The 17,676-nt window shown below is 27.0% G+C and overlaps 1 protein-coding gene across 2 annotated transcripts in view; it reads right to left on the bottom strand.

Moving 5' to 3' along the window:
• The window catches only part of LOC107073174 (multicopper oxidase 3), a 45,318-nt gene that overhangs the window by 13,692 nt on the left and 13,950 nt on the right, over positions 1-17,676 (bottom strand). Inside the window, exons 2-4 of one of the 2 annotated variants that reach the window (XM_015333689.2) lie at positions 15,959-16,058; positions 14,149-14,269; positions 154-364 (exon numbers count right to left, since the gene is read on the bottom strand). In XM_015333689.2, coding sequence (XP_015189175.2) covers positions 154-364; positions 14,149-14,269; positions 15,959-16,058 — 432 coding nt within the window. Of the gene's footprint in view, positions 1-153; positions 365-14,148; positions 14,270-14,424; positions 14,544-15,958; positions 16,059-17,676 lie in introns of those variants that run through there. The other variant, XM_015333690.2, reaches the window with a different exon arrangement.

The following is a 17,676-nucleotide window of genomic DNA, read 5'->3' as shown; positions in this document are numbered from 1 at the left end:
AGTTATATTTCAAGTTTTATTTAAGAAGGAAGTTTATTCTGTTTTCCTTTTTCTAATCCAACCAGTTAAACGTCTTTGGGAAAAAAATTATTTTACTAGCTCTATGAAAATAGAGAAAATAACAAAACAATTAAAACAAAAAATAAACAGTACCGGCATGTGCGTGCCATAGATGAGTACCAGCAGCTGACGCACGGAACTTGTATTGAAAAGTTGTATAGCTTGATATTGGACACTGTGTTACCAATGGTGTACCATCCATATATGGTGTCTCAATCTGAGATTGACCACGCCAATGTATCGCGGCAGCTTTACCTGGAAGCTTGTTAACTACATCAACGACTAAAATGTCATTCTCGCAAACCTGAAATCATAAATTTATTCTCAGTTTATTTAACATTTATCAAATAAAAGTGTTACTCTAACAAAAAAATTAAAAAAAAAAAAACCAATTCTTTTCTTTTTGCATTTATTATATTGTACATATTTTTAAGATTTCCACACAATAATTTAGCCCTATTAAAGTTTATATTATTAAAAATCTTAGTGGCATCCGATGTCTGAAAACGTTGCTGTAATTGTATTATTTTTTTCGATACATAATTATTGTTAAATTTGCGAAGTAACAAAAAAAATATAAAGATGATGATACTGAAATTTGAAGTATTTTGATCATTAACTTCTTAAGAAAAAAATTTTAAATGATTATTATTTTTTTTAAATTAAAAACAAAAAATTCTTTAAATTAAAAAAAAAAGATTATAATCTTTTTAAATATGCTTACAATAATGGATTTAATTTTTGTTCGATTCTACCATAAATGTGAAATTTTCGCTCAACTGTAAGTATAATTGAATCATGTTTTTAAAAATTTGCGTAAATTACGAATATAATTGTTAATAAAGAATATTTTGCTACATATTTTTCGCAGATGCGGTATGAGAGAAATATTTTATTATACAAGCTTAAATTTACAAATCCTATTGGTGCCCCATAATTAGGTTTATATTATTCATTAATTCTGTACCTAATAAATGATCAAAAAATTAAAACTAGTTTGAGCCAGGTTTCATTTTTATTTAAGATTATGCACGATAGTACATATATGCACTTGTAAAAACCTTACATTTTATCCACTAATTTATGTAATTATAAATATATATAATTACAAATGAATATAATATAAGGTAATAAATAGATAATTCTAAAAGCAAACATTTTCAAATATAAAAACTTTTAACAAAAAAAATAAAAAATAAATAAAACAAAATTATCTTTGAGTCTGCTATTACGTTTTTCATCAAAATAATAATGGAATTTGTTTTTCAACAAAATAACATCAAATTCGTAATCAGCAATGTCAACAACTTCGCTAAAGTAATTTTAAAAAAGATTGAATTAATTTTGAATAAGAAAATTCGCCAATTTATTTCCCAAAAAAATAATAAAAGTTTCATAATCAGTAATTCCAAAAACCCTCGAATACTAATTTTAAAAAAATTAAATTATATCTTCATATTTATCCTGCATTGTCGTGATTTGACTTCGGTGCTTGTCGTATTACAATGATTTATTTTTCTTTAAAGACATGTTTTATATTTTTAAATTTCTCTTATAATAGTTAAAAGAATTTCATAAACATATAATAGTGTAAAGGTATGAAGTATATAATAAGGCACAAATAATTTTAAACTTACTCGTTGTTTTCACTGAAAACATTATACACATATGAGAATACTTTTAATACGATTAGAATAATCTTTTAAATAATAATAATGCAAATAATAATCCGTTTATTTTTCTAAACATTAATATTTTATCCTATATTATTAATTGAAAAAAGATAATAAAAATTATCCTTCCCCCTCCCCCCTATGTTATTAATAATAATTATTAGTAGTTTTTATATTTATTATATTATTGAAATCATTTATTATATAAAAAAATATATAATAAGTAAAACTACAACAGAATACGTAATAATAATTGATTAGAATTATTCATTAAAAATAAAGTACTTAATTCTTTAGATCTTTTATCGTATAAATTATATAATAGAATGATAAAGTAATAAATAAAGAAGAAAAAAAGAAAAAGAGAAAAAGAGAGAACGAGAGAGAGAGAGAGAGAGAGAGAGAGAAAGATTTTTTATTTGATCGATCGTTTATTCTTGGGAAACTCATTTAAAACGAGAAAAAACTTTCTCCACGTGTTAAAATAACGCGAACATCGTTTCTAAGTGATAGCTAATCAATATAGACGCTCGTGTAATATCATTTCTATCGATTAATTAAATTAATTAGGTAATGTACGTAAAGTGCTTATCAACCATAATACATATTAATCTACTAAGTACGCTCACCTTGAAAATCTTGGCTGTTAAAAACCGATCTTTTAAGAAGGATATCCTATTAGTTACACGTTAATAATTCCTAGATAAAAACATAGTTTGAATAATACAAAAAATTATTCAAACAAAAGTTTATGAAACATACTTATACCAATTAAAGTTATTCATTGTATTTTCAACAAAACAAACATAATAATTTCCAAAACTTAGGTCAAATAACAATGTTCTAAAAGTTGCATTACCAAACTGAAAAATTATAAATCTTTTTCGGCAGATATTTAGAATAAAAATATTTTGAATTCATACTATTTTAATAATACTCTGCCTCAGTGATTCCCAAAATGTACACCTCAATATTATGGAATTCCGTAAGATATTACACAATTTTTATCATTTTATTTCTACTTGTGACTTCTTATTTGTGCGAAGAGAATGATTATGTCCAATATGATATCAGGATTTGTTGCACAAAATGTGCAACAACCAACAGACTCATTCATTCCACTAATTACAATAATTAATAGAAATTTTTCTATAATATATGTATTTTTGTTATTAAAAATGTTATTTTATTTATTCTTTCCTAAGCCTTGCAAAAAATTATTGGATATTTCGTAAAATTTAATTGTTAAGATTTGGCATAGGATGCTTTGTGTATACTTGGATTTACCAAAAGAAGAGAAGAGAATCGAAAAAATTAGGGAACCGTTGCTGTAACTGAAGATTCATATCTTGGAATGAAAGATAAATTATTATAGTTCTATTACTAAACTAATATTGATTGTTTTTTCTTGATAAAGTGACTTTTTGGACACCCGGTATGTATTTTACAACAAAAAATAATTTTTATCCTAATGTAGATATATTCACTTAAGCCGTAATCGATTACATAAATTATCTTCAACAAAAATTATATTCTTCAAAACTACACATTCGAATATAATAATTACTTTTAAATTAATTTAAATAATAAATAATATAATATTTTGTTAAAATATCAAGTAAATTTATTTGCGTCATGCGTACATTTGATATGTACGCCAATTGTTTTCTCTTAGTTACTTTTTAAGTAGCTATTTTGAGAATAGAATAAGTACGTTTTTGTAAGAAAAAAATAAATGGTTTTAGAAAAGGTAGAAACGACTTTCTTATAAGTGTAAATAGATATTCTAAGATAAGCAAAGATGCTTTTCTATTTAGGTAAAAGTATAAGAAACATAATCCTCTATTGTTCTGAAGAAAAAAAGAATATATGAGTGTTGTGTGTGTATGCCTTAGGACACGCGTGATATCAGAAAGGTCGATATAAGACAGTGTGAATAAATATGTTGTAATGAACGGAAGAATAAGTATTCTAGAATAAAGTATAAATAGAGTAATATACAATATTGTACTAAACGGTTAAACTAAGGATGTAAGAATAGATAGTGTAAATAGATACGTTAGAATAAACGGTGTAAATAAAGGTATTGAAATAAAGAGTCGGAAAATTTCACATATTTGAATAATAATTAAACATATTTAAATTTATAAAGCGTTAGAATATTATAATTTGTTCTCGTATATATGGTTTTGTTTTTACTATGATTTAAAATCTCAAGCGGATAGTGACGTTACTGATAACGTCCCCTAGGAATCTAAATTAAGGTCACTGGTGTTAATGTTTCACGTTGTCTCTCATTCCATTTTTTCCCTTTATCGTGATGCCACACCAACAATTGGCATTTACTTTACTTTATATTATCAGTCTGTAATCTTCTTTCGTTTCTCATCGTATATACAAACAATCAAGCTGTATTAACATTTTGTTGACCGGCAGTTTTTCTTAGAATTTGTCTCATGTCACCGGTTATTATTTCAGAATTGGATGTGGAGTAAAACGATGTAAGTAAGTTTTTTTGAACAATCTATTATCAACATGAATTAAACATATGTATATAACTCGTGTATAATAATTATTACAATATAAGTAGAGTGTATTAGTGCTTTAAGGTAATTGTTAATTAATTGAAAGAAATGTACTTTAAAAGCACGCAGTACACATTCTATGCACTTTTCTTTTCGAAATCAAACAATAAACTGACTTGTTTTTCATCTGTTAAATTCTTTTATTAACCCTTTCAATACGGCGAAAAATCAGTCCGAGTGCGTCCCATTACAAAGATCAGTTCATTTCTCCTTCAAGCGATTTTTAGTAAAAATAACTTTTATGCCTAAAAGATTGAAGGACTTGGAGATGCATAAACGTCCCCATAATAGTGCATCATCAACAACAGTGATTTCACAATTGATTAAAAAATTTTCCCGACTGGGACAGCATATGTCTCAGCCGGTGCGAAAGGGTTAAATATTGTTTAAATGACTTTCCGAACCTAGCGCATTTGTATAGCAGGTATATTATTTATAATAAACAGAAATTAAGATTATATCTTTTTGATTTTAACATTTTTACACACATGTGCAACGTTTAGAAACTTATATAAATAATATTTAATAAAAGTATTTGGATAGAAAACAATGTACCAGTCTGAAGGTGAATTTCGAAAAGGACGGTAAATAGATCATATACTTCAAGCTTTTAGACAACAATAAACGTTTCCATCAATTAATTAAAAATTATTTTAATATTTAAAAATGCACTCTACTTATATTAGAATAGTTATTATACACGAGTTATATATGTATAAATAAATTTTATTTAATATTTAATTTTGAATATTTTTTTTTTGTATGATAAACTATCTAGCAATCATCTAAGTGTATTGATACACAACAGGTTTTGCAAATATATCTCGTTTCGCTGCGTTTTCCGTTTGAAGAACATACTCTATACGGTCTAGTAAGATTTTTTTGTCTATTAGTAACTATTTTTTCTAAAACGTGGTCTTTTAACTCTCTGGAAAGTCTGTTTGTTGAATCATCGTATTTTAACGTAATAACAGGTTTTATTAGATAAATATTAGTTAAAAAAACTTATGGTGTATTAAAACCCAATTGCACTGTATGGCTTACCTTAGAGTAAATGCATTATTGGAAAGCATAAACTCTATGCACTAAGGTTTAATTGTTTTTTATTATTATAAAATATGGACTCTATGCTCTGACTGAACGAATCTGGCGCTGTAACAAAAATTCTGAGAGTTAATTCGTATTTGGTCAACAATGTGTTAAGGTGGTACCCATTTTCGATGCGATACATGTCCTATCGTTCGTATAAGTTTTTATTTTGATTTAAAAATATGTATGTCATTTTTCTAATAAAATAAATAAATAAATACTAATGTAAGTTTATTTAAAAGGCACCGAATTCATTGCTACACCAATAGAATCTACAGTACATTAATATTATCAATTTTTACTGTGATATGCTATCGTTTACTTCGAATATTTATCAAAGAAAATGTAATTTTTTATTCTGTAAAAGCAACTTTTGTAAACCTCTTTATTATTATTTTTATTATTATTATTAATTGGCATTAGGAACTCAAAAGTTCATTGCCGCAAAATATTAAATCCTGCCGATGTTCCCGTCCCTGAGCGTGTTCGGTACCAAACCATGTGTAGACGATAACTTATATTCAGTTATTTTTTTATATATTAAATTTCATTTGAGAAAAACCATACCATTAGTTTATGGAACCAAATATTATAGAATATGTCAAACCTTAGGTATAAGGTATCGTCTATTTTAAAGATTCTACTCAAGGATGAAGAAAATTTATGATTGCCATAAATTTTCTAACCATTTCAATGACTATCGAAACATATTGGGCAACTAAAAGCATACCAATGTTGGGTCCTTCAAGTGATACACAATATTTAAGTGAACATGAGAGAATGCACATGGGAAGGGTATTATTTAGAAAAGAAATTCCTTATGTTCCCAGAAACCCCCACTACCATCCTTCCCAAAAAACATAAATTTTCCCATCGGGTCACTCTGGTGGGTAGACCCTCCTATTATTGGTTAATAAGTTGCATTCAGTTCCTTCCCTCTCCAAAGGGGTGTAACTAATTCAGATATAAAATCATGTGCAATCAAGCAAGAGGGTTCGTTCGTTTCTGTTCGTAATACATACTCTTCTTCGTATACTTACACTCTTTGCTCATTATACATTTTTGTGTTATACACTTTACATCTATACAGTCCACATCGAACAATTGTAACATAGTCGCCAAAGACTTAAGTTAATAAAGCATTGTTGACTGAAGAAGTGACTTTAGTAATACTACAAAACCACTCACACTGTATTAGTTTACCATCGTGAGACTTCCGTGCAACTCGCGTATAATTGCATCTTAAAAACGGTACGCTAGTTGAAAACGGATTCGAGTCAGCAAAACATATAGTGCGCGCGAACAGAGCGCGACCCCTCCATTCGCGGTCTTCGTAGCCTATTTCTTTAAGATTTCTCCTAATATTATTCTCTCATCTACATCTCGGTCTACCTAGTGGTCTTTTCCTGTTCAGTATACCTACCGGTATTTTATGCGCCTTTTGATCCTCCCTCATGCGCGCCACGTGACCAGCCCATTTTAATCCGCGCGATTTTATGACGTTAATAATGTCCGGTTTGTTGTACAATCGATGTACTTCTACGTTATGGAATTTTCTCCATTCGCTTGTTTCCTCATCGCGTTTTACATCGAAGATTTTACGAAGAATAAAGGACTATAGGTAGGATGATCGTCCTGTATATTCTGATTTTCAAGCGCTTAGACAGAAACCGCGAGCTGAGTAATTTATTGACTGATTAAAAGAATGCATTGCCTAAATTGATTCTTTTCTTAAGTTCTTCGTTTATATTGTTCGTCTAGTTTATGATCGATCCTAAATACCTAAAGTTGCTGACCCCTGCAAAAAATTTATCCCGGACGACCAAAGTTCCAATATTACGTACATTCAGAATTCTATTGGTGACATGAGTCTCTTTATTTAATGTAAAATCTATAATTTTTATGTTTGTTTTTTTAAGAAATAATTATTAACTTTGATTAAAATACATATTTTTACAATCAATTATTAGATCTTACTTTAAATCTTGGTAAATACTGATAATAAACTGCTCCTGATAAACTTTTCTTTACACAAAAACAAATATAATAAGGATTTATAGTAAAATTTCTAATGATAGTCACCTGTTATGTGATTATGTACTAAATTGATTTTTTGTTGCAATTTACACGAAAAGAAAATCTTCGATAAAATAACGTTATTTTGGATTTTAAAATTTCATTTTTTGCAATACTTTCCCATTCTCTTTTCTATCACGAATTCTGGATCACTCTGTATATTTATGTATAGGGTATCTGAAAAGGTTAGAACCAAATTCATACTACATGTTAATGAAATGAAGTAAATCAAAAAAGTTCTTATAAACTAATGTCCAAAAATTCTTAACTCAATAGTTATAAGCATTAAAAAATTTTTATTAATTGTTTATTGTGTTAGAATAAATAATAATATTAATTTAATATTAATATTAATTATTATTATATTATATTAATATATATATATATATATATATATAACATTATATATTATTATTATCCTTTGCTACCACCCTTCCTGGAGTAACACGCTTACCACACCCGGGTCCTTTGGACCCGAGCGAGAAAAATTGTTATAAAAAAGAAACTATTGTATAGATTTACTTCAACATTTTTTTTAAGACTTCTTTAATACTTACTTAAAAAGACTATATAGGTTTTATAACTTTAAATTAAATTTAAATATGTTTAAAAAATTACCAAAGTTGAACAATTGAGAAAAATGACTTAAGTTGCAAAAAAGGTCTGGGTCTTTTGGACCAAGTGTGGTAAGCAAAAACTAAATAAATATAATAAATAAATATTTTTTCCTTCTACTGATATACAGGTTTTCAATTGAAGTAATGACTGTCACAACGTTGCAAATGTTCCTATTCTTGTTACATCTTAAATGCATTCTTCAAGATGATTTTTTGTTTTTATCCCATTTTTATGAAAAAAATAATATAGGATTTGTAAAAAATAAAAATCATGTGTGCAGATCACACGTGTTAGAAGTGAAACCTTCAAAAATCTAAGTTTCGAGAGAATGAGACGAATGGATAGTTTTAAGAGTAAGATAATTTTAGGATTTATTTATTATAATATTATTACTATATACAATAAAGGTCACCGGTATGGTCTCTGGGTGGAATAGCTGATAAAAAGTGCACTTTTCACAATTCAAGCAATAAAAATGGAATGCTGAATGCGATAGTTATAAATAATCACTAAAATGGTAGGATGTTTATCGAGGAAAATATAATTCGTCGTAAACAAAGTAAATATAAAAAATTCTTTTTGTGAAACTCAGGAATAAAATTTTTTTTTTTTAGTACGGTTTTCTATTTCCCGTTTTTATCTACATTCTTGCGCTATATAACAGACATTTTAGGATAGATGAAATAAAGACGTTACGAAAAACATATGGAAAATACTGCTGGACTGAACGAAGGTTCTGGTGAAATGCAATGAAAGATCTAATAAAGATATTCTCTAGAAATGTTTTTTCAACTCTGTAGCCTACCACACTTCAAGACCCTTATTACTTATAACATAACTCTTCCTTATTCTTTGGACCACAAACTTATCTTTCTAAATACTCTCGTCTAAATGAAGATCTAAACAACGAAAAATCTAAAAAATGCATTGAATCGTATCGCTCTCTCAGCTTATCGAACTGTGTATACGACAAGTCTCAAATTTCAGCTCCGTGGTAAGCTCCACCGAATCACGCTGGGCGTTCAACATCTTAAAAATGTTTTTATTTTATTGAAAAATTCGTATAAGCTTCTTAAATACGCAAATATCAAAATTTATAATATGATTTTCATATATGCATGGGCCAGTACATCTCTTTGGATATTTTTCATAAAAACATATAAAAATCAAATTGAATAGACATATTTTGTCTTTATGCATCAAATATATTTTATAAAGAAGCAAAATAAAAATATAACAGTAATTTACTTGCTTTTCAATGGAATTTGTCAGCTGCTCCTCATTTATTCCACAGTATTCTCTAATTCTTTTTCTCTGATGTATCTGCTTATCCTTTTTTTTTTTTAATATTTCAGATAATACAATTATTATATATACTATGTACTTCATAATTATTTATTATAATATTTGCGAAATAAAGAATTTAATACTAATTTTTCAATAAAATAGGAACATTTTTAAATAGAAAAGATATGACACGTTGTAAAAAAAACTATAGGCATGAATATTATCGCATCGATAATAAAGATAATAAATATAGATAATAAATGCAGATCGAATTTCAACAGACCATCCCTTTTTTTTATAATTCTTTTCTCATGATAAGGAACCGACCTTGGGGTGTAGGTAGCTGACAAAAACTAATATTTTTAAAATTTTATCCATCAAGATGGAATGCTGAATGCGATAGCCATAGATAGAGACGAAAATTGTAGAATATTTGTCGACAGAAAGATACGCCGTCCTAATCCAAGTAAATATAATATATATATTTTTGAAATTCAGGTAGATGAATTTTTTTTCTCTTACACTTTTCACATTTTCTGTGAATGTGAGATATCTTTATCATGGGTTAGCATACACAAGTATTTCTTTTTGTGTTGCAACTAATAACTGTAGATGCTGTTAAAGAAGGGAACAACTGTGGTCGTATTTTTTTCCTTTCATCGGGTTTTGAATTACAACGATTTTAAAATCAATTTTTTATTTCTATTTTTTTATTTCATAATTTTTAGAATTAAAAAATTTTTTTTTATATTTTTAAAATAATTCATATTATTGTATTTTTATTGGAAATATAAAGTAAATAAGGTTTATTTGTTTTTTAACGTGTCTAGTTTCTTGTATTTAAACACTTTTCTATTTTATTGAAAAATTAGTATAAATTTCCTAAATACGCAAACATTATAATTAAAAAACATGTCTTTGGATATTTATAAGAAGAATATTCTATAATGTTGTTTAATTTTTTTCTCTGATGTATCTGATAATCATTTAATTTTTATTTTTTTTGTAAAATATTGCAGACAACACAATTATTGTATTCTATATATTTCGTAATTGTTAATTACAATATTTGCGAAATAAATAATTTAATATTAATTTTTTAATAAAATAGAAACATTTTTAAATAGAAAAGAAATACCACGTTTGGTAAAATAAAAACAGACCACGCACCTTCTTTCTTTATTTCGATTGTCGGTTCGTTTGGACCTTATACTTTTGTCGCATACCTACGTGCTTATCTCTGTTTATTCTTGTACTCTTCTGTCGCTCCTACCTACAAACATTTCGAGTATCGAAAGAATACGTGTCCACGCTTTGTAGTAAGCAGTCGCACACAAACACACACATGTATAACCAGGAGCCATAACTACGAAGCATAGCATAAAGAGGAGACCGAGAATAGGAAAAACTGTATAGCTATATTCCGTCTCTTTCTCTCGCAGGCTCAATCCTATATGTTTGTCTGTTTTTCTCTTATTATTTAGTATAGCAGCCGTCTCATAGCTTCGTTACTTAGCTGCGTTTCCGTTTATTTACTTTTCAGATCACTGCCATTCTAAAGAAGTTTTCACTTCAAAAAAAAATTAGGTCTGGACTCGGAATCCGGGTCATTTGCTTTTCGAATGACTGTTTTAATCTCTATATTATTTACAACTTTCTAATCAATTTCTCCATAAATTCCTATTTTCCTGTATTCCTCCAAAATAGCATCTGGTAAGAACCTATTACTGGATTGAATAAAAACCTTTTTCGTATTTGCCTGTTAGATGGTTTTAGGATAGCATAACTATGATAATATTAATTAAAGGTATCTATACTTGCGTGCTTTTCAAATATGACGTATCATAGATTTATTTTTAAAACAAGCTGTAATATTCTTTTATTCAATTAAAAGTTATTGCATCTTGAAAATGAATAAAAATGAAGAGAAAATTTAATACGTTTAAAAATGTTATTACCAAAAAAGAAATACAAAACGTCTAAAAAGTATGAGTTTCGACTCGCAACTTCTAGGATTTGTAAACAGTGGTGCTACAATAAACCATGTCGCACACGAGGACACGATTGTTATAGATATTTTGGATCGGACCATTAAAATTTCTGACACTAATATAATTAGCATGTGGCCAGAGAATCATTAGATACGTGATTTCCTCTTAAACAGAAAAAGATATTATCAAAAATTATCATATTAAGTTTAAACTTGACGATTATTTAAAAAAAACAGAATGAAAAAGCAAAAGGTATTAACAGCACACGGTGTTTCTTTAGCGGTCACCCATCCATATCCTAACGCAGCACCAAACGCACTTTACGTTAGAGAGCGGATAGAAGCAACTATTGTCAGCACGGTATAACTGTTAACCAGATATGGAAACATACCAAATGTTGTTGAATTGCATTTCGTAACATCATTATAAAAAGGAAAACAAAAGAAGAGAAAACAAAAAACTATATGTGCAGATCAAACATAATATAATAGAAGTGAAATCGTCAAAAAACCAAGCTTCGAGAGAAAGAGACGAATGCACAGTATCAGATGGAAGATAATTTTAGGGTTTATTTATTATAATATTGTTACCTTATATATCATAGGGCGCCAATATGACCTTGGGATGGGGATAATTGACAAAAACTACCACTTTCAGATTTTAGATAAACACGAAAATCGTAGAATGTTTGTCGACGGAAAGATACCCCGTCCTAATCTAAGTAAATATAATTTATTCTTTGATGAAACTCAGGTATATGATTTTTTTTCTTTTCAATCTTTCTATGAATTTGAAATATTCTCATCATGGGTCAACACGCTCAAGTATTTTTCTTATTGCAACTAATTCCTTTAAATGCTTGATAAAGAACGAAACACAATTTTGGTCGTATTTTTTCGTTTCATCGAGTTTTGAATCACAACGATCATAATGAAATTTTCTCTCAAATCGTTGGATTGTAAAAGAAACACATTATTATTCAATATTATTTTAATTTATTATTTATTATTACAAATGTATTTAATTGTTAATGTTCGTTCAATATCTACTGCGAAAGTTCCGTTTCTCCTAGCTCCCCCTTATTGAGTAAAACGTGCGAACGACCCATCAGTTTACCAATAATATTCTGAATCGTCATATCGATAATATCTGTAATATATCTTATAATTCTGTAAATGGAGATCTTAAATTTTGTTGTTGCTCGAATCTTATGGCGAACCATGAAACAGCTTTGCTTGTGAGAAACATGGATAATCGATAATATGAGTATACGCTTCGTAGTATGCAGTCGCACACAAACACACATATACACAACGCTTAGTAGCCAAGAGTGGGGATTACAAAGGGCGCACAAAAAGGAGACCGAGAATAGGAAAAATTGTATAGTATATATTGTATCTCATTCTCTCGCAGGCTAAATCCTATATGTTTGTCTCTCTTTCTTGTCGCATTCTTCGGTATAGAATTTCAGCCGTTTTCAAATCACCCCGATTCTAAAACACCCCATTCTTTCATTCAAAAATGAAGTGAAAAATCGAATCGGGTTGATAAATTTATTTGTGATGATTATAAACACATTGCTATGTCGAAATTTGTGACACTAAGTTCTAGATTAAGCATTGTCAATTAGAAAATCTTGATATTAAATATTTATTTCGCTCTGATCGACCAATCACTAGAAAAAAAGTCGATAAGAACATGGTAGAAATTGAACAATATCAGAACTGTAACATCGACCATCAAACAGTTTTAAACCATTTGGAGAAGGCTTTTTTTATATTAAAAGACTATTTTGCATCAGAAGAAAGAAGAAAAGACTTTTTACTAAAACCCAATAACGATTTTTCACCTATAATTTAATCTCCTAATGTTAATAATGTAATATCCTAAATTTATTATCTAATTTAATCACTAAAAATTACTTTTTTTCAATTTAATTTTTCACTTATTCTTGTCCATAAATGTATTAAAAATTGCTAATATACAAATGCAAAATTCGCGTTTCTTTTGTATTTTCATATATGTTCTAGAAATCTTTGATTTTTTAAAACACTCCTAACTAAAGTATTTTCGAATATATTTTATAGAAACTTTCTTGATCAATTTAACCTCACCAATAACGTTACATAACTTTGATTCTAATTTTTTCGGATACCCTATAAATTAAATAAAATTGTATTTTTTTACGAGTCGACTTACGTCTTTTACGAACACCTTCTCACACTAATCAATACTATTACATCAAAAGGAGTCGTAAAATCTTTTTATACCCAGCCTCTCTGAAGTGATCAGTACACGATTTTTATTTTTTTTTTCTTCAGACGGGTTGACCCATTCCCATGTTATTAACTGTTTGTACATTGCTTGACTTTAACAATCGTGCCAAGAATTATTAATTAAATATAACTAGACCATTGACTAATAAAATATTATGTATATATATATTTTAGATGGTTACATAATTTTTGTCGTATTTGAAATTAATTTAAATTACTAGATTTTTAAAAGTTATTTATTTAATTAATGATATATTGACCCTTATTGTTAACATAATTTATTTTGTGTCTTTTTTTACTGTGTCAGAAATAAGTACAACAGAAATTATGCAACGGCTTAATATAAATTTTTACAATTAAAATTTTTCTAAAATTTAGTGTGGTAAAAAGTAATAACATTTAAATACAAGATTTTATTTCAAAATTCAAGATAAATTATTTGACTTATCTTATATTTATTGTTACATAATGATTTATTTAATTGTAATTTTACCTGTATGCTGGGTCCTGGCATTTGTCGATTCGCTGTCATTATTATTCGCCTTTGTCCATCAGCTGATACACAATTATGAGCCAGGCATGCTGTCTCGTTCGATAAACAATTTCCACATGATCTAAAAATTAAGTAAATGACATTACAGTAAATATATATTTACTCAAACATTACTTATAACGAAGAAATTAATATTTCATTAATAATATCATTCACAAAATTGAATACATAGGAAGAAGATACTTTAATGATATAATAATATCTTATATCACAAACTTTTGATTGAATATCTAAAGAAGAATCCTTTATGAAAAGGTTTTGATTACAAGTACATCTTCTATCAAACATTTTGTGGTTAACCTAACTTCTTCCGCGTTGCACTATTCTGAAGAAAGTTGTGTAACTACTGTTGCAACATCTAAACAAATTATTAATTCTGACAACTCACATTCATAGATAATATCATTTATATAACCGTGCAAGTAATCGAATAAAAGATAGAAGAGAAAATACGTTTTACTTTTCGAATTAACACGTTCGATAATTGTTAGTCAGCAACTATAATTGGATGTTTTTTGAATACAAAAAATATATGCGAACAAATCATTCCTACTTTATAAATAACAATTAATGTAATTTAATTAAATTAAGTAAAAAGATTATATATTCTATACATATACATTTTATTACATTCTTATATTTATATATTTACATTCTATATATTTTTAAATATTTTTTGTTGTGTATAAATTAGTTTTTAAATTCCAATGTGATTATCCAGATTTATATTTATAATTAATAATATGAATACTTTGGAAAAATATCTAAACGTTTTCATAAATAAAACATATTATATTTTATTTTGATTATATATTAATATGTGAACATAGACACGAAACTTATCAAATTATAAAAATATTATTTAAACTGATTCATTTTTATTAGCATAAATAAGAACCGATAATGGTTCTTGGAGAATAAAGAGTAAATGTTAAATTATTTTATATATTTATTTTAGTAAATCAAAATATAAAACTTATGTGTAACACTTATTTATATTTAAACGACAAAATAAATGTTGTCATCAAAAAGTATGAAATCAAATAAAAACCTTCTATAAATATGAAAAAATATATAAATAAATATATGCAATAAGCTTATGCTGTATCAAGTAACAATAAATATAATATATTAAATATCAATATCTTATGTTTAATGTATTGATATAAATATAATGTGTAAGAAGTGTTGTTAATAATGTGAGTTTAAAAACGTATAAGTATGTGTGAGCAAACGCATGATAGATAGAATATAACAGTAAACAAATTGAAATAGTGAATAGAAAGAAAGAATGAAAATTTTTAAATCTAATTTGTATTATTGGTGTTTTTATAATATAATATATATTATTATTAGATTTAAATTATATATTAGTAACCTCCTCCACATCAACCTTTTTATATTATATATAACATCACTCATAAATCATCCATAAATGTTGCATATTTTTATCTAATTCGTGAAATTAGATGTCAGTCAAAACGTATGACAACCAACAGATATCTTTTCCAGTATGGAAAAAAAGTTTATGCAATATGATAATTTCTACTTTAACAAGAACTAACGACTTTATATCACATTTTATAGGAATTCAAAATGAAATAAAATAAATTGATGTGACATGCTTATATTTATATGACGAAATAAACAACGTATAAGGTTTTGTATTTTTCCAAATGATTAGATTAGAAAAGAGAATCTCTTATATATTATAGGAGGAAAAGAGAGAAAGAAGTTATATACATCTTACTTGCTTAGAGATTGGAACACTTCCAATGTGAGTTTCACTCGACAAATCATTGGCCAATCTAAATGATGACATGGTCTATCACAGGATAAGAAAGTTTGCTCTGAAAAGTAAAGAAAAGAAGACATTAGTGATAAACAATTAATAATCATGACTTTCTCAAAAAGAAATTAGTAAAGGAATAGGAAAGTTGTTTGGAGAAAGTGTCAATGAATACAAAATCGATAAAATTGTTTAAATATTTTCTTAATTTTTAACTTACTGGGCCTGTAATTATTTAAATGGAGAAAAGTTGCTGCAGCAGCTATCATCGTGACTACCACTAGACACCTTAACAAATAGGTGCTCGGTGACACATTTCTGTCCGGTTCTTTTGCAATATACATCGTCTACCTAATTTTGTTACCTTTTTTATTTGTTATTCAACGATAACAACCGGTGACGTCATTTTCATTTTAATGCTAATTTTCTTTTAAAACGTCCTTTAATCAGCCAACTCTTTTTATATTACATTTACTTCCGAGTTATATAGAATAAATAATGTTATCGATTATTATTCTTTATAATATATTCTTTTACAATTTGTAACAATATTAAAATAAATCAATCATTTTTATTAAAAAAAAAAAAAATATGCAAAAACTTTGAAAAAAATCATACTGTACCAATTTTTGTGATATTATTAATGAAGCCATTCGCATATTTGGAAATAACGCGAAAGAATAATTTTTGTATATACATATAAACTTCTAAATAAATATGTTATTAATGGAATATTTTTGAAAAATCGGTTAATGCAGTAAGCAATGAAATTTGGGCGTCGATCAAGTGTGAAGACACATCTGAAGTATAAAAATAATTTTTTTTACAAGGAAATAGTATAATAATAAGCATAAGATTATAATAATAAATAATAATCACAAGGAAAATAATCATAGGGTAAGGAGTTTTTAATTACATCGAAATAGTTAAATCACGTAAGAAGCTCTTACGAAAAGTGTAAGAAATAAAAAGAAAAAGAAGACAAAAATGGGAATGAGAAGCATAATATTATTTATCGATTTCATAAACCCGATCTCGTGCAAGTAACAAAGCAAGCAAAGCTTTTCGTAATTCCTATCCAGACGTCTATATCATCCATTAAATTACGTTGAAGTAAAATGATCCTCTGGAAAGCCATAACGTTGAGTGCATTTACTAATAAGTGAATGAATAATGAACGCATCACCCTGGGACAGAGAAAATGTACAAAAATTTCAGATAATACTTCCATCCATTCTTGACCGCTATTATTTATTATTATACTATAATGTAAAAAAAATGTAATAATCTTGGCATAACACTTCGCAAAAGACAATAATAAATTGTAATAAATTTTTCCTTGCGTATATGGCTACGTAAACATTACTACAAAATCATTTAAAGCTCGAAATAAAGTAATGATTATTAATTAATGGAATAAATAATGTTTAATCAACATGAATTAATAAATTCAAAAGATAAATATTAGAAGCAATTAAATATAATTGATAATGCTATTAATAACATTAAATATTGATTAATTAATTAATAAAAATAACAAAAAGATATAATATTAATTAAATAAAAATAAAATTTGTGTATACTTTACAGTTTATAAATTACTTCAGATTAAATTATTATTTTTACATTGATCGAATATTTTTTATCACAATTAATCAATTCTACATATCATCTGATAT

This window comes from Polistes dominula, unplaced genomic scaffold, assembly GCF_049000335.1.
Source record: "Polistes dominula isolate Pdom_NZ unplaced genomic scaffold, Pdom_raw_medaka contig_21, whole genome shotgun sequence".
Classification (NCBI taxonomy): Eukaryota; Metazoa; Arthropoda; class Insecta; order Hymenoptera; family Vespidae; genus Polistes; species Polistes dominula.
This window is presented reverse-complemented; position numbering and strand designations above follow the sequence as displayed.